At 36.6% G+C, this 18,723-nt stretch overlaps 1 protein-coding gene across 20 annotated transcripts in view; it reads right to left on the reverse strand.

Annotated features, from left to right (window-relative positions):
* The window catches only part of CEP112 (centrosomal protein 112), a 401,854-nt gene that overhangs the window by 328,166 nt on the left and 54,965 nt on the right, over positions 1-18,723 (reverse strand). For 18 of the 20 annotated variants that reach the window (XM_082604740.1, XM_082604757.1, XM_082604756.1 and 15 more), the window contains 2 exons: positions 4,996-5,082; positions 2,340-2,439 (listed from right to left, as the gene is read on the reverse strand). In XM_082604740.1, coding sequence (XP_082460866.1) covers positions 2,340-2,439; positions 4,996-5,082 — 187 coding nt within the window. Of the gene's footprint in view, positions 1-2,339; positions 2,440-4,995; positions 5,126-18,723 lie in introns of those variants that run through there. The other 2 variants (XM_082604747.1, XM_082604749.1) reach the window with 2 other exon arrangements.

The following is an 18,723-nucleotide window of genomic DNA, read 5'->3' on the forward strand; positions in this document are numbered from 1 at the left end:
AACCTCTGGCGGGAGAACAGCTCCTCATGATGTGGCTGCTTTCTGGCCTCATCTTTTGCCACTTCCATATGTTTAAACTCATGAACGTACCAGCCTATCTGCAGATCCCTGAGGCCATGTCCGCTCCTGCATGGCTGCCCAAATGCAATCACTGATCTACCTGACACGCCCAGCCTTCCCTGCTGCAACACTGCGCATCTTTAGTCTCGGCCCAAGTCGCGCCTCGTTATGGACTGTTCGTCAACCAGGCTCCTCCTCTTGCAGGGGCGGAAAGAAGCTCCTCTTTCTTCCCCGTGAGCCTCACAGATTTCTCCTCTAAGTCACTTATTACATTATGTGTTATAGTGGTTTACTTGCTTATTTCCTGAGGAGAAAGATATTTCAACTTTTTATCCACAGAGCAAAAGAGTGGCGCAGAGGCAAGTACTCCCAACTATGTGTACTGAGTGCATGGATGAAGGGCCGTCGTTACAACATGCTGCTGCTGGGCACACTAAAATCGCTGCCAAAGTTTGTGTGACTAAAACAAAATACGCTTTAAATTATATAAAAGATTTCCCTTTAAAATCATTTAAATTTCTATCTTCTCTTTAAAAATGCTTTAAACTGTCATTGATTCAAGTGAAAATGTGTTTAATATATTCATGTCATCTGGATGGCAAAATAAATTCAGCTGTGTATCTGCTTGAATGCAATATTTTCTTAGCTTACTGAATATGTTTTTATTCACTTACTTCAAGATAGCAAAATTTTCATAAACATTTACATAGAAATTTCTTTCACTCTTATATCTCAACCATGCGACAAATAAGGTGAGAGGGAGAAGAATCCAAGTTAACCTAATATTAGTCCAGCATCTACAACTTCACAATTCTAAAATTAAAACTAAGCCCTGTTTGCAAGTCAAAAAGCCTTAGGAAATAATATTTTTAAACCTTAGGCATGTTTAAACTGCCTGGTTTGAATCAGGGTAAAAAACGAAAACCTAGAAATAAATTTTAAATATTTTTGTAGCCACTGGAATTTGGAGCAGCTCAAGGAAAACCTCTCCACTTTCCTCTTATTCATCACCTACCTCTTATCATTCACCAGACCCTTCAAAATTTCTTCTTCCGTCCCATTCTCACTACTCCCCCTGCCATCGTTCAGATATTCTGGGTCCTCATCATCTTACACACAAAATTCCAGAAGCATGGAAGCATAACATCCTTGAGTTGAAGGGACTTCATATATATTACTTATCTAATGGCGCCATTTTATAACAAGTAAGCCGAGGTGCAGAGACTTGCTGATGTGACACAGCAGACGCTGAACAGCAGGTCTGGGATTAGAGACCAAGTTTCCTAATAAGTGGGGTGCTCGCCTCTCTCTCCCTCTCTCTCCGCCTCTCTCTCTCTGTCTCTCTCTCTCACTCCATTCTGCCTCTGACTATTTTAACAGACTGGGAATTGGCCTCACCGTGTTTCACACGCCCACTGTTACCAGACTACTCCACCCAAAATATGAGGTCCTAAAACTCACCTCTCAAAAATCTTTTCTGACTCCCCAGCATCTATGGGATAAACCTGAAACTTCTAAATCTGAAATTCAAGGTCATGCTTAGGTCACGCTAAGTCACCAATCTTAATCTTTTTCAGTCTGTCTCTTAATGTATAGGATCTCCACTCTAGATACATGGTTTTGCAGCATCCCTTCCACAACTTACCAATATCACATTCCTATCCCAGTACCTGGAACTCTTCTCTCAACTAACCCAATCTTACAAAATATTTTCAGCACTCTCCCTAATGACTGTCTGTTGCATTTCAATGTTTCAACCTATAGTCATAGTCAATTTAACACTTGATTACATGCTTTCTTTTCCTTCATAATGAAAGTGTAAATGGGGAATACTTTTTAAATGTTTGTTCTGTCGATCACAATACCAGCATGTACTATAAGGCATAAAGATACTTAATGGAATGAATTTTATTAGACCAAAAGGAGTAATTTCTCTAGACTTCCTTGTGAAAGCCAGTAAGTTCTAATTCTATGACTGACCTATGGCAGCTCCAGCCCAGTGAAGAGGGAGAGAATTAAGAAGGAGTAACAGTTACAGACTCTTCCAAATCTTTAACCAAACCAACCACCATTGCTACCACACACACACACACACACACACACACACACACATACACACAGAGTTTTTCTTAAGTCCTGTCAACAGATCGACTGATGGAAACCCACATAAACATTCCCTTCTCATACTACAAAAGGTCAGAAATAAAATTTTACTTTATACAAGCACTAAAATAAAATGGAAGTGTTATTAAAAGGTTTATATAACAATACAACATCACCTTTCTTTTCAAGTTTTCTAATAGTCTCCTCCGTTTCATTTTGTTTCTTTTTGTATAAAGTTTTCATTTCTTCTATTTCATTATTCTTTCTTTCTAAAATCTGCAAATGAATTTAAAATATTTTAGTATACGATATTGTTCTATGTATGGAACACATAATTTTTTTTTAAAATAGCATAATATTTTTGCAAGTCTGTCTCAGCTAATCCCATAAATGGCTTCCCAAAAAAGATGAAAAAATTATACTTTAGTGCATTGACAAAATATTAACTACACTAGAATAATTGATTACCGAAAGAAATGTTATCTGCTTTGAATTTGCGTGTACCAATTCTTAAGGAGAATGTAAATGATAAATTAGGTGATTCTCTAAAATATACTTCAGAGATTAAGCCGTCACAAACTAGCAGAGAGAAGCCATCAGAAACTTGATATGTTGATACAGTACAACTCACCTCCCCACCACACTGGGATAGAACATCTGCAGACACGCACATCCCTGAACCCTCCCACTTCCTATCACTTTCGTGCACAATAACAAGAATTCCCAGACACATGGGAACATGCGATGCAATAGGCTTCTTTTATATTTAGTTCTGCTATTGGGAATCAAAAAAGTCAGCTCAAAATATGTCAAAAATTGCATGGATATTTTACATCCTTAATTTATATTGTGTCAGAAGTTTTTAAATGAATCATTTAATAAACTTAATTATGATTATATGCTTCTAAGTACATCTATACGCAAAAAAAAAAAAAACTAGAGAATAACCAAAGAGTAAGAAAGTTTGCAAGCAGAAAAAAAAATGTGCAAACCAAAGGGAAAAAAGAAAACCAAATTGAGGCAGAAGTACAAATATCCACTTTTCTTGTGGTTGAGGTATATTTCCTATATACCCAAATTCAGTTTTTTAAAAAAGGTTATTCACCAATGTCTAACCAACTTTTTCTGAGTGCTTTTATTACCAGCATTTTACTTCTCCTTTCATTGTTTTGGTCCCACCTCTAAGAATGATTAGTAAATAAGAAAAGGAGATAGTTTGAGCCCAATGTCCATAAAGAAGCAAAAAAGGAAAAGAATGTATGCAAATAGATAAAACACTCTCAATTTTATTCCTTCCCAATTCCTAACACTTAGAAAATGGCATACATGCAACAAACGGATGAATATACTTTCCAAATCTAGCATGAGGTCAAGGATTTTATTTATATTTTACCTGGCATTTCAAACCAGTTGCATTGCTTTCTTTTTTCATGCAGAATTTATTTTAAAAGAGAAATTCCTGGAAAGGATTCTATTATTAAATGTTTTTCTTAGAACAGAGCTTTGTAACAGACATACCAAGAAGCCTATTTCAAATTCTATTACCATGATTTTCCCAAATATATTTCTATATTTATTTATCTTATACATCAATAGGTTCTATTTCATTTGGACATATACATATGCTATATTGAAATTATATTACTGAATCTCTAACATATCCATGAAAGAGAACTGTTTTTCTTGAACCATTTAAGTAAAGTAAAATACTAGTAAGAGCAGAAAGTAATATTTGCCTTTAAAATTTGAATGGAAAAGAGGAAAGGAGAAAGAAAAGGATTCAATATTTTTTCTCTTTCTAATTTTCAGCCAGTGGTTTCCGTCTTGTTGCTCTGAAAGGAGGTGAGCCAAACACGCACCTGACTAAATACTAGCATGTTCTCAGCTCTACGGAAGCACGGGCACGTGATGCTGTGGCCTCAGCTCCCTGTCTCCACCTTTGTCACTTAACTCTGTGAAGCAGGGTCACAGGCTTAGTTCCAAAACAGACAACACCAGGTTTCCATCTGGATCAATTTTCATGAGTTACAAATTCATACATCATATGTTAAAATTATACATTATATACCATTACATTTTAAAAATCAATACTAAAATAGTTATAAATGCAAATTCAATGTACAATAATTATAAATTGATGACTTTTGCTGTGCTCATTAGGAAGAAAAATTATACTTCAAAGTACAAATTGAAATACTGTTAAGGCATAAATCCCAACGAGCTACTGAAAAGAAAAAAGCCTACATTGGCAGTGCTAGCATTACAATGCACACAGTCTATACCAAAGAGAACTAAATACAAGAGTTTCTTTTTAAAGTAAAGGGGAAATTTTAGGGACTTCTCTGGTGGTCCAGTGGTTAAGACTCCACACTTCCAATGCAGGGGGCGTGGGTTCGACCCCTGGTCGGGGAACTAAGATCACATGCCGCAAGGTGCGGCCATAAATAAATAAATAAAAAGAAAGGAATTTTTAATTGCCAGAAAACTGAAAGAATCTTAGACCAAAACAAACTCTAGTATTTACAGTTGATGTCTTATTTCAGCCTTTATGAAAGGTAATGATAGAATGTAAAGGACTATAAGAAGACCAGCCTTCCAACGATAGATAAAGAAGAACTAAAAGGTCATGTAAACTACAAGGATTTACATAAATACATCTGTTTAGCAAATGAAGTTTAAAGATCAACTTTTGCTAGGATATTAATTTAGCAAATCCCATTTATAAGATCGACTCCCATAAGTACATAAATAAGTGGATGGATGGATGGTCACAAGACCTAGAATATTTCAAATACTCAATATCAATAAAATAATAAACTGTATATACCCTACCTTCTGAACATCAGCATCATGTTTCTGTTGCAGTTTAAGTTTCTCTTCATGATATTTAGCTTCCATCATTTTTGTTTTCATGTCCAACTTCAAGGAAAATATTTCAAAGGTGTGATTAATTTACTTTTCCCTTTGGCAAAAATACACAAATTAAAATAACTACCTGTATGAAAGAGAGTATCATTTTCCACCTTTACCTTATAGCCACTAGTCCAGCAATCATACTACATATACCAATATGTTGGTTACATTCTTTGATTACTTCCAAGCTAATTAAAAGTCTTTTGAATAAATCTCACTTGACAGGCAAAAGTGAAAATACAGAACTCAGATTCGTCAGTCCACTCCACCGCCAAAAAGCAGTCATTTTAAAGTGATATTTTGCTAAATCCACTTGGTATTTTAGCCTTTGTTTATTATTTTTCAATTGAGTAAGTCTCTATTCAACTTTTTACTTTTTTCTTTTCTCATATCTACGTACTCATTTCTAAATGCTCTTATTTACCTATATACTTAAATATAACAATTTGTGAAAGAATGTCCATATAGGCATATCACTGATAATGCACAGATTTTCCAGTTCTCTCTCCTGGAATTACAGACTCCAACTACCTCAGGGCAGTGACTTCATCTCCTTCCAGCATCCATCAACAGCTCCTAGCCTCCTAGACTCCTCAGACTGACACCTGACCCACCAGTGTTCTGAGCAGAGCCAGCAAAATGTAACCAACACTTGTTAACAATAATGAGTGCATCTTAGGATTAAAAGAATAATAGTGACAGATTTTAAGAAGAAGAACAGAAAACTGATTATCTTACATGTGAAAGTATTTGAACTGATTCCTTACTATTTAAAAGATTATGTACATTGGGGTCTGACAGGCCTCATTCTTAACTCTAATTCTAATCCCACTAGACATTAACTGTGGTGACTTTGGGCAGGTCACCATTCTGAGATTCTATTTCCTCTTCTAATAGTTAAGGATAATTAAAGGATAATCTTAACTCAGTGAGTTGTGAAAATTATATTCAATGACATCATTTAAGTAACCATAGTCAGTACAATGACTGGTACAAAGTAGGTATGCAAAAAAAATTAGTCTACAACCTTCAGGAAATTTTGCTTTTAAAATATTAGAAACGTACTGTCAAAACATTTTCTTGAAAATTTCTGAAATATACTTCATATTTTTCAATTACTGTTTTAAATAATGAATCTGAACTAATGATGAATGTGCATAATCAAATAAATATATCAAAATGAAATTTTAAAATTTTACAAACAAAAGCTAACATAACATAAATTCATGGCATTTGCGACAACATGGATGGACCTAGAGGGTATTACGCTAAGTGAAATAAGTCAGACAGAGAAAGACAAATACCCTATGACCTCACTTATATGTGGAATCTGAGAAACAAAACAAATGAAAAAACATGACAAAACAGAGTCATACATACAGAGAATGAACAGGTGGCTGCCAGAGGGGAGGGGGTCCAGGGAGGAGAGAAATAGGTGCGGGAGATTAAGAGGTACAAACTCTCAGTTACAAATAAGTGACTCAAGGGTATGAAAGGTATGATGTGGGGAATATAACCAACAGTTATGTAATATTTTTGTATGCTGACAGATGGTAACTAGACTTATCATGGTGATGACTTTCAAATGTATATAAGTATCAAATCACTATGCTGTGTACCAGGAACCCACATAGTGTTGTGGGTCAACTATACTTCAAAAACAAACAAACTCATAGAAAAAGAGATCAGATTTGTGGTGACCAGAGGTGGGGTTGGGGGGAAGGAGCACTGGAGGAAGGTGGTCAAAAGGTACAAACCTCCAGTTACAAGACAAACAGCTGTCAGGGATGTAGTGAGCAGCACGACAGATAGAATGGACACTGCTGTGCGCTACAAATGCAGGTTGTTGGCAGACTGAACCCTAAGCATTCCCACAGGAGGAAAACAAATGTTTCTGTTTCTTTAATGTGTCTCTGTGAGATGACGGATGTTCACTACCTTTACTGTGGGTCACCGTTTCATAATGTGTGTGAGGCAAATCATTATGCTGTGTGCCTTACACTCACACAGTGCTGTGTGCCAATATATCTCAATTATATTGAGATATATCTCAATAAAACTGAAAGAAAAAATAATAAACGTTATGAGTGGCAGACGGAGGGAGCTGTCCAGTTACTATGCAAAAGGACGAAATTCTGAACATTTCCGTCCTCTGGCTTCTAACTCACGCAATAATCCTTCCTCATTTTAGCAAAAAGGGGGCTGGGTGATCTACGTCCACCTGAAGATCCTCAACAGAAGCACTGGGGGGTCCACTGTAGAGGAATCTAACTCAAAAAGCAACATGACAAAGCTGGGCAGATGCCGGAGACACAATTCATTGCTGTGTCTTTCCACAGCACCTCCGAGAGAACGCATCAGGCCTCAGCTTCTGAGGTCCAGCCCTGAACACCACGTGACCGTGCGGCCACAGCCGACACCACCACCTCCACCCGCTCTGCCTCAAGCTTGGTTGACCCGGTGAGGAATAGACGCCTGGCGCCTGCCTCAGGAATCCACTAGCCAGAGAAGCATCCTTCAGATTCTCGCTCTCAGCCAGTCAGCTACGTTGGGGAACACACGCCAGTTCTCGAGGGGCAGCAACCACGAGAAAGCGCATGAATCCAGGAAACAGAAGAAAGCAAAGCAAATACACAACACAGCAAAGACTAGAAGCCACACAGCATCTGAAATAGGAAGGAAGCAGCTTCAATGGTCTCCATGAGACGAGCCTTGCTTGAATTCAAAAGAATTTCTGTATTCCTGTTTACGTTAGGTAGCTTCATGAATCTCTGTTCTTGTAACCAAAGAGATCTATCCAAATTCCATTTTTCTGGTTTAACTTTTTACTTTGGTATAATACTAAACTTAAAGAAAAGTTCCAATAATAGCACAAGGAGCTCTCTTTAGCCAGATTCACCAACTGTTTACAGTTTGCTTCATGTGCTTTATCATTTTATACCTATATCAACATATATATAATACAAATAATTCTCTGAACCGTTTGTGAGGAAGCCAGAGGCATCATCCCTAAAGACTTCAGTGTATGTTTCCTTAAAACAAAGACTGTCTTTTATAACCACAGCAGTCATCAAAATCAGGAAATGTAACATTAACACAATAATATTATCTGATGTACAGTCTATAGTCGAGGTTTATCAGTTATCACAATAATGTCATTTATATCTATTTTCTTCACAATCCAGGATCCAATCCAGGATGACACACTGCCACTAGTTGTCATATCAACGTATCTCCATTAACTGGGAAAAGCCTTTCTTTGTATTTCTTGACCTTGACATTTCTGGAGAGTACAGCCAGTTATTGAGTGTCCCTCAGTTTGGAGTTGTCTGATGTTTCCTCATGGTTAGACTTATCAGATTTTGGCAAGAATGACACTAAAGTGATGCTGCGTCCGTTTTCATTCCATCTTACTAGGAGGTCGGTTTGTCCCAATATTGCCAATGTAAGGTTTAATAACTTGGTTAAGACAGTGAATAGTGAACACCTAGTTATCACAAGGTGGTATGATAGAGAAAGTTTCTCTACTGACATCCTTAAAAAAATGTTTTACTTAAAAAGAGTACCTCTTCCCTTGACCTCGACACCACAGAATAGCTCTATCTTTCTGCCCTATACTCTATGGCATGATTCATGATAAATCATCAGTATTACAACATGGAAACAATCTAACTAGTACAGTATATAAAGGCAATACAGGATACAGGATATAGATATAACTATAAATGTAGATAGCTATACATATGTGTGCATCTTTATACACATACCCACAGGTGTATGGAAAAGACATTAAACAGCCTTGCTTAGTTTAGTTTAACACAGAAAACTGAAATTGAAAGACTGACTATAACACTTCTAACTTGTTTGACCTCCAAGTAACTCTGATTACAAACAACATTTAAGTTTTCCTTATTGAGCTCAGAATATATGCTATCAATTTCAGACTCAAGAAGAAGGGAGATCTACTTCAGGCTGTAATGGAGTAACTAGTACCGACCTCACCTCCCACTATTTTTTTTTTTGTTTTTTTTGGCGGTACGCAGGCCTCTCACTGTTGTGGCCTCTCCCATTGCGGAGCACAGGCTCCGGATGCGCAGGCTCAGCGGCCATGGCTCACGGGCCCAGCAGCTCCGCGGCATGCGGGATTGTCCCAGACCGGGGCAAAAACCCGTGTCCCCTGCATCGGCAGGCGGACTCTCAACCACTGCGCCACCAGGGAAGCCCCTCACCTCCCACTATTAATAGCCATCAAACAGGATAAAATTTGTGAAGGAACCATTCTCCGGTATTAGAAGCTGGGCAGTGCAGTAAATCCTGGCGTCCTCCTAAGCCGAGCCCCACTGTCATTCAGGCTCTCTGCACAGACACAACGGCCAAAGCCCAGCTAGAACTGCAGCCCTACTGAACCAAGATGGCAAAGGCAAAGAAATAACTGAGCCTCAATGACAGAATCTTCAGTGTCGGGCTAAGGCAGAGGGAGACACGAGGAGTGTGAGCACAGAAGCCCCTCGGAAAGCAGTGCGTAAGAAAAGGGAGCGCTCTCCTGTCCCATTTTAAAGTCCTTGCAGACTTGTTCTCACCTTGATAGCAAGCCTCTAATGCCAGAGAGGTTTGGTTTGGAACTCACGAATCCCTCTGGGCCATTTGCCCCCATCAAAAGTATTTTACCGTGAGAATCATTGGGATAAACGGAAGAGGAAAGCCTCACCTCATTGGACCAAGTCCCTAGGCAATATGGTCAGAAGGTCCACTCAGACAATGACTGGAACCACCCCAGGGCTAAACCACCTACTTCTAGAAAAAGAAGTAAAAGCCATCAAGAGATGGTGACAGCTCCACAGGGGTAAGTGGAGTGTGTGACAAGCCATTCTACGGATAACCGGCTGCTAAGCAAAGGAACTAAAATTGGGCAGCTTCACTTTGAAGAGGGCTTTCCCACGAGCTTTTTTAAAGAGAACTTCTGAAATTTCTGCTTAGAAAGAGCTTAAGAAATTTTATTTACAAAATCCATTGGGCCCCATTTTCTCTGAAGTATTTCCTTCAAAGAATAGCTCTGAGGTTGGACATTCCTACCAAATGAATAAAGCTGATGAAAATGCTCACTTACTTCATGTAAAAGTATTTCCTTGGGTTTAAAAATATCCTACTTACAGTATAACTAATTAGATTTCATGACTATTACCAATGTCATTTTACTCAACTGAATATTCGCAAATTTTGGATTAAGGGTTTTTTTAAAGAAACACTTACCAAACTATTCACTCAGATAATCAACATTCCCTCTTACAGAGGAGCAAGTTTCTTATTCAAAATCCTACTTTTTACTATCACTAGTTTTCCATATGCAAGTTATGTTTAACATTTGAACTGAAATTAGCAGAAGGACAAAATAAAATAGCATAATAACCTTTAATGAGTTTCTAAGGAAAATAATGTATTAAAGTTACTTAGATAGGAATCACTACACACTTTAAAATACCAAGGAACAACCTTCAATGTTATTTCAAGGCTTTAATGTTGACCGACTACCTCAACCATGTCTAAAGGAACAAAATGTACAAAACAGCATGACTTATTTTCATGCAAAGAATAACTCTACGACTTGACAAGTTTTAAATGATGTATAAAATGTAGCCATTGTAATATCACTGAAATATTTTGTGTGCCTTAAATTGTAAGGCACAAAAGGTCAAAGCATGACTGAAGTCAACCATCTCTACTTCCAAAGTATTATCAGCAACACATCCCAATGATGTGTTTTTTGTTTGTTTGTTTTTTGTTTGTTTGTTTGTTTTTGCGGTACGCGGGCCTCTCACTGCTGTGGCCTCTCCTGTTGCGGAGCACAGGCTCCGGATGCTCAGGCTCAGCGGCCATGGCTCACGGGCCCAGCCGCTCCGTGGCATGTGGGATCTTCCCGGACCGGGGCACGAACCCGTGTCCCCTGCATCGGCAGGCGGACTCTCAACCATTGCGCCACCAGGAAAGCCCGATGTGTTTGTTTAGTCACACTTTCTTTCCACATCTCAACAGTCATCACAGCAAATTACAGAAGAAGTGATTTATAAAATAATCATCACTCTACTTACTCAGATACCTAATTGTTATAATCATTTTTTTAGAAAATTCTATTAGTTAGTAGTCAGAGGAAATTATGGTGTCAGTGATTAAGATTCTTCCTGATTAAAATCTCCAGTTTATCCTACTCAAAATGTTCATTTGTAATATTGCATAATGCCAATTGTTATTCATTGTGCTTATTTATAAGCATAGCACAAATAACAATGTGTCTCCTTCTCTTGTTGTCTTACCACTGGGGCTTAGAGATGTATGAAATCTTCCTAAACAGTACTTTCTGATCTCCTCAGAACTCATCACATTAAGGGAAGAAGTGATATTTAAACATTCAGAGTGTATGCTGGTATTTTCTTTTTTCTAATTTTTAAAATTTTGTTCATACATCATACATGAACACAATTTACATGAAACATGGAGATAATCATATTACATACTGAGATTTTGTTTATTTTGTTTAGCTCCTCTGTACTCCTTGGTATTCCTTTCCTTTTTTTATTTTATTCTCTCCCTCTCCTCCACCAACACCTGCATGGGGTATGGAATACGGACATTAACAACGGAGTATATTTTCGTAACTTCTGCCATGCTCAGAGGATCATATATAAATATAAAGGGGCAAAATGCATGCACCAGTATGGGGGTTTGTGGCACAGACTAGGCGGATCCCCGGACATTTATTTTCCTCTTCTTCCTTTGGGGTCTCACTAACACCACCAAACTTGGGCTGGGCAGATGGTTGCTCCATATGTAAGTATGGTCAAGGGGGATGATGGGACAGAAATGATGCAGGCAACTTTGATGGACATATTTTTTTAGAAGTGGCTTCCTCTCCATCCTCTTTCTTTCTGAAGGATCACGCTTAAAAGATAAGGCATTGGTGAGCAACCGAGACCTCAGATGCAGAGACTGAAGCTGTGTGCTGAGGATGGAGAGTTTCCCCACCAGCCTGGGTCCCTGATGACATCATAGAGCAGCACACTCCCCACATGCCCTGCACTGTTGTATGAGAGCCAAGTAAATTCTCTTCTTTAAACTGTTATACCCTTAGCAATATATAATTTTTTTTTATTATGAATGTTTCACACACAAAAATACATGTTTTCTACACCTTGCTTTTCTCTCTGAACAATATCTCATGGAAATCACTCTAAAAACATCTGCTACAGTTTTTTTTCATTCTTTTAAATAGCTGCCAACTATTCCTTAATGAGGAGAAAACAAAATTTGTTCTACCATTCTCGTTAATGCGTATTCACTTTATTTTCAGTCTCTTTCCACTTCAAACAACACTGCAAAACATTCTCATATATGAGTCCAACACACTTGAATTTTGATTTCTACAGGGTGGATTCTCAAAAGATATGCAAATGATTCAATGGTGGCTATATCTTAATAGCTGTTGCCCTCTGTTATAGGCAAATTCACATTTCCACCAAGAGTAGATATCTCACTACTACTCTAAGTTGCATTTCCCTGAAAACTACTGTGTGTTAGTCCCTTTTCACATGTTCTGGGACCTTATGAATCTGGTCTTCTATGAAATGCCCTTTCACATTTTAATCCACGCTTCTGTCTGTCAATCAGTAAAACCTGGTATGCTGTACACATTAACACACAGTCTGTCTGAAATATTTTCCCCAGATCGATTATTTTTCTATTGATCTTTTGTTGTATTCTTTTTTACCTTACAAAGTCTTTATTTCACTTGAGTCAAATATTTCTATCATTTCTTGTTTTTTGTTTTTTTGTTTTTTTGTTTTTTTGGTACGCGGGCCTCTCACTGTTGTGGCCTCTGCCGTTGTGGAGCACAGGCTCCAGACGCACAGGCTCAGCTACGTATTTCTGTAAGGAAACATTTAAGGAAGAACTATATTCCAGTATTACACAGGTTCTTTGAGATTGTGGAGGAGGAGGGAATACTTCTCAACTGCTTTTATTAGGCAGTTCCGACATGGTTAAAACCAAAAAGAACATTCCAAGAAAAAAATCAAGTCCCCGTAAAATAAAAATGAGGTAACAAAGTTCATTGTCAATACATTGAGAACAGACTTTTATTTAGTAAATGATCCTGGTACAACCTTTCATTTACTTGGAAGAAAATAAAATTGGGTCCTCTCCTCTAAAAACAAAAATAAACAAAAACAAATTCTGGATGTACCTTTAACCTGTAGAAGCCCAGACAAAAAAAGTTTCAAAACAACAAAAATCTTGACATCAGAAGATCTTTCTAACCCCAAAACCTTTCCAAACCCAGAACGTATAAAAGAAATGATAGAGGGCTTCCCTGGTGGCGCAGTGGTTGAGAATCCGCCTGCTAATGCAGGGGACACAGGTTCGAGCCCTGGTCTGGGAAGATCCCACATGCCGAGGAGCAACTTGGCCCGTGAGCCACAACTACTGAGCTTGCGCGTCTGGAGCCTGTGCTCCGCAACAAGAGAGGCCACGACAGTGAGAGGCCCGCGCACCACGATGAAGACTGGCCCCCGCTTGCCACAACTAGGGAAAGCCCTCGCACAGAAACGAAGACCCAACACAGCAAAAATAAAAAACTAAAAAATTAATAAACTCCTACCACCAATATCTTCCAAAAAAAAAAAAAGAAATATGTAGTTGTAAAGTGGAGTATTTTAGTACCCTTTCTGAATAATTGTAGATATTCTTTTTAAGTAAACCAACACTCATAAGTGCTAGGTTTTTAAAGTTACTTGCACTGTAGAATATGAAAATTTTCACACTGTCACAGTAAGTTCTATTGGTCTATCTTGAACTTGGAATGGCTCTTTTACCTATGCGTGATTTTATAACATCATCCATTACTCATTTGGAAAACATCAGTTCAATGAGTTATAGAGATTTCCAAATATTGAAAATTTCATTACATAATATAAAAACTTCACACTGTTTCATATCACCACCGATCTCATTGGAAAGGTCTTAGTATTGGAAAGTTCTCGAGCTCACAGTGACTGATACAAGGTTGTCAAAATTCTAACTTGTATTAAAAGGTCAAATTTTATCACCAGCAGCAAATACGGTCAGTTGTTTTGCTTAAAGTGACAGGCTCAATTTGTTCATTTTTGAGAAAATGTCTGACAATATCCCAGTCCAAATAACCATATTTTGTCCCTCAGTCATTCTTTCAAATAAAAATGATATTCTTGATATTCCACAAGAACAGCAGCTACTGCAATTCATAACTGAAAAAAGCACACAAGGGTTTTGCCTCTGGCACGTTGATATGCACTTGGATATGAACCATAAGTTCTTTATACATGGTTCCATTTCGTCACTCAGATATCCAGAAGATGCATGTTTGAGGTACAAGATTTAATAAAATTAATAATTTTCTACTTGCTTCATCGAGAATATTCTTAAATAAGATTGGTAATTTTTTCCCTGTGAGCATGTGACAGTGAAGAATATGCCTACCAGTACAATTTGGTGCCACTGCCTTGATGTGGGTTAGGATACAGTTTTACCCAGCACTGTGTTTGCAACATCAATGCAAGTGTCAATACAGTAAAAAAAATAAATAACATTTTTAAATTATTACAAAAATAATTTTGACCTCATGAAAGAGTATTGGGGATCACAGGGTTCGCAGCCCACACTCTGAGAACCACTGCCCTAGAGAAACTCTTGTACATGTGTGTCAGGAAACATGTACATGATTTTTCATAGGGTTATTGTTTGCAAAAGTCAAAAATTAGAATAGATTCATCGACAAAATGGCAAGAAACTGTGGAAGATTCATTGAATAGAAAGTAATGCAAATGAAGCCAACTATAGCTAAATGGCATAACAAGGATGAACGTCACCCACATACTATTGAGCAAAAAAATATGTGAAGTTTAGTTTTATTTAAATGAAGGTCAAAATCCACTAAAACAGAAATATTTTCATTTTTAAGAATGCAGGCATTGGTGGTAAAGTCAAGTTTATAAACAAAGGAGGGAAATTACCAGAGAAGTCAGGATAGCAGTTACTGCTGGGGGAGATGGATGAGGTAAGATGGGGAAGAGTCAGACAGCAGGCTGCTGACGTCTTGGCAATGATCTCATCCTTGCCTGCATGCACTTTCCAATGGTTCTCCTTTGTATAATTATTTATTATAGTTTGTAAGACTGCGTGTATCTGAATGCTATATTCATAAGAAATGTTTTAAAATATAAATTCTCTCATTACGTCAATGACTGTAGATTACAACATCTTGGATTTATTTAAATTCTACACTTAACTAGCAGATTTGCAAAAGGAAAAAATGCCTAATTGGCATTCTGTGTAAGAAAGAAGCAATATCCCTTTTTAGGCAATGGGTGGGAACATTCAATATGGGTGGAGGTGAAGTTCAAAGGAAATACTCTATTTTATTTCACAAAAAGAGCAGTTTCTACTGTCTGTTCTCTGAAACTGATGGTTTCTCTGAAAATTGATCTCCCCTTGTGTTGTCTCTTCTTTCATTTTCAGTGACAACAGTTTTCCAAATGTCTTAATCTGTGTCAGAAATCTTTTTTAAGACTACTAAAAAAAAAAAAAAAAGAACCCCACTGCTTGATGGTGCTCAAGGTCACACAATTCTGTGATGTGGATATCACAGGAAATGTGTTAGCAATTACAAAGGCAAACAAGTCCAAGTATGTTTGTGAATGACAGACTAAGGTTAAAATAAAGGATCACGATCACCGAACATCTTCCCATAATGCCAAATAAATTCAAAAAAACTTCTAATCTTAAAATATTTTATAGGTGTGTTTTTACCAATCAAAAGAAAACTACTACAGTTCTTCAACTCTAATAAAATAATATTGCAAATATTACTCATTTAACATCTAAGGTATTTTCCACACAGTTATAAACTTAAAATGGAAGTTGTGTTTTACAAAGTTTGATTTCCAAAGGCTAATTAAATATTTTAGGACTCTCTAAAGCATCAAAAGAATTAAATCATTTATTAAACACAGACAAACTCTATAATCTGTATAGAATTTCATGTCACTCAATTCTCTCCACACTTACTGCATTCTTAAACTTAAGCATTTCAACTTCCTAAATTTTGATTTTATAACATTAAGAACTGACTAACCTAGATTATCATCACTACTATAGTAAAACCCTGTGAAATGGATCTGAGATTTAAATACAAAAATAAGATTTAAAAAGAGACAAAAATATGAATTTTTTTCATAATCTTGGAATAAGAAAGTCTTTTCTACAAAATACAAAAACCAGAAGCCATAGAGAAAAGACTGATAGATCCAACTACTGAAAAGAAAACTTCTATATATTAAAAAAATAGAAATAAATCAAAAGACATACAGAGAAAAATACTTGTACGATATATGACAAAGACCTGAATTCCTTAACATATAAATTGTTCTTAGAAATCACAATGAAGACAAACAATTTAACAAAAATATGGAAAGGTATAAGAAAAGACAGCTCACAAAAGTGAAACTAAAAAGACAATAAACAGGGCTTCCCTGGTGGCGCAGTGGTTGAGAGTCCGCCTGCCGATGCAGGGGACACAGGTTCGTGCCCCAGTCCAGGAAGATCCCGCATGCCGCGGAGCGGCTGGGCCCGTGAGCCATGGCCGCTGAGCCTGTGTGTCCGGAGCCTGTGCTCCGCAACGGGAGAGGCCACAACAGTGAGAGGCCCGCAAAAAAAACAAGACAATAAACAGACAAAAAATATGTTCATTCTCACTTACAATAAAAGCAATGGAAATATCAAAGCAACAAGATGCTATTTTTCATCTCACAGATAATCAAAAACGTTTATAATTCAGTGTTGATGATGAAATGGGAAAATAGACATTCTCATACACTATTAGTGCAAGTACAAATAGCCCTAACCTTTTTTAATAGTTTATTAAGATATACATAATTCACATACTATAACATTCACCCACTTAAAATATACAATTCAATGTCTTTTAATACATCAGAGAATTATGCAACATCACCACAGTCTAATTTAGGACATTTTCATCACTCCAAAAAGGAACTCCCACACCCACTGGCAGTCACTCCCTACTCTCACCCAAGCCTGCAGCCTGAGGCAGACATAACCTAATTTTAAGGGCAATCTGTCAATGTCAATCAAAAATTTAAACCTGCAACCCTGTTAATGAGAAATTCAATTTCACAGAATTTACTGTATAAGAAGAAATATGCAATACATAAAAGTATACACAGGGATATTCTTGAAACACTATTTGTTGTAGCAAAATATTCTACATAACCTCTATCCCTCAATAGGAATCTATATTAATAAAATGTGGTCCATCAGTAAAATAAAATACAATGCAACTATTTAAAAAGATGATGCCATACTACTGATATAAAAAAATCATCAGAATATATGTTAGCATTTAAAAAGCAAAATGAAACAGTATATAGAGTATGCGCTAGGATCTTATTTGTATTTTAAAAATGAGATATTCCTGGAAACTTTTAAAGAGAATACATGTTAAATTTTCTGCAATGATTACCTTGAAGAGAAAAGATCAGGTGTTGAGGAAATGAAGATTACTATTTAATTTAATATTTAATTTTAAAATAAACTTAACTCACTTGAAACAATGCTATTTCTTATTTTTAAAATGCTACCCAGCAACAACAAAAGCGTTTGTAGATGAGAACATGTACAAGACACATCAGGGTTGTCTGATGTGAACATGCAAGAGCCTGCTGAATTTCAAAACAGAAAAGCATTTATCCTCATGCCCATAAGTATATGTCTAACAAAAGTGACTTAATCAAGTAGACATAAGGTCATCCTTCTAAAGGATAACTACACACATCACAATGTAACTATGCATTTAAGTTTAGGGAAAAATCCAAGTTAGAAAACTATCTCTTGAAAACAGACAAAAATATTAAAGTGGTATGGTTGGTATTTTCTTTTTTGTTAATTCTTTTTTTTGCAAATGGACTTTTTTATTTATCCATCTATTCATGCACCAATCTAGAAAGAATTTGATACAGTTATACAAATATTGATATACACAAATATAATAAGATTAAAGTACACAGACAAAAAATTGAAAAGAATATGAAATAGAAAGAGACCACTAAGGACAAAGATTTAGGACAGCACACAAAAGTACATGTCATAAAATATTACAGTTGCTGAAAATATGCTGTGGAAGCTCTGATCTTTCTAGTGACCAGAACAGGGGAAACACCATGATCTCTAACAATTATATTGTTTAGCATAGAGATACACATGTAATTCAGGAAAATCAATGTTTTTCCTAAAGTCTGAGTATCTTTCTTTTAATGATTAGTATTCTCTATTTCAAAAATGAAAATATTAAAAAAACTATCTCCTGAAACTGAAAAAAAAACAAAAAATACACGTTCTGTATTAAAAATATAATTAGTCTTTTTATATTTACAAAGGCAATCTAAACTGCTACCTTCCTCTACCTTCAAATGGTTCCTAATTATCTTTGCTTTTTTATATTCATTCTCATTTCTGCATATAATACATCCTTTACTTGTACCTTATAATCACATACAATATTCATGACACTTCCAAGCATTCATTTTTATTTTAGAGGTTAAATTG

This window comes from Mesoplodon mirus, assembly GCF_964341445.2.
Source record: "Mesoplodon mirus genome assembly, chromosome: 18".
Taxonomy (NCBI): domain Eukaryota; kingdom Metazoa; phylum Chordata; class Mammalia; order Artiodactyla; family Ziphiidae; genus Mesoplodon; species Mesoplodon mirus.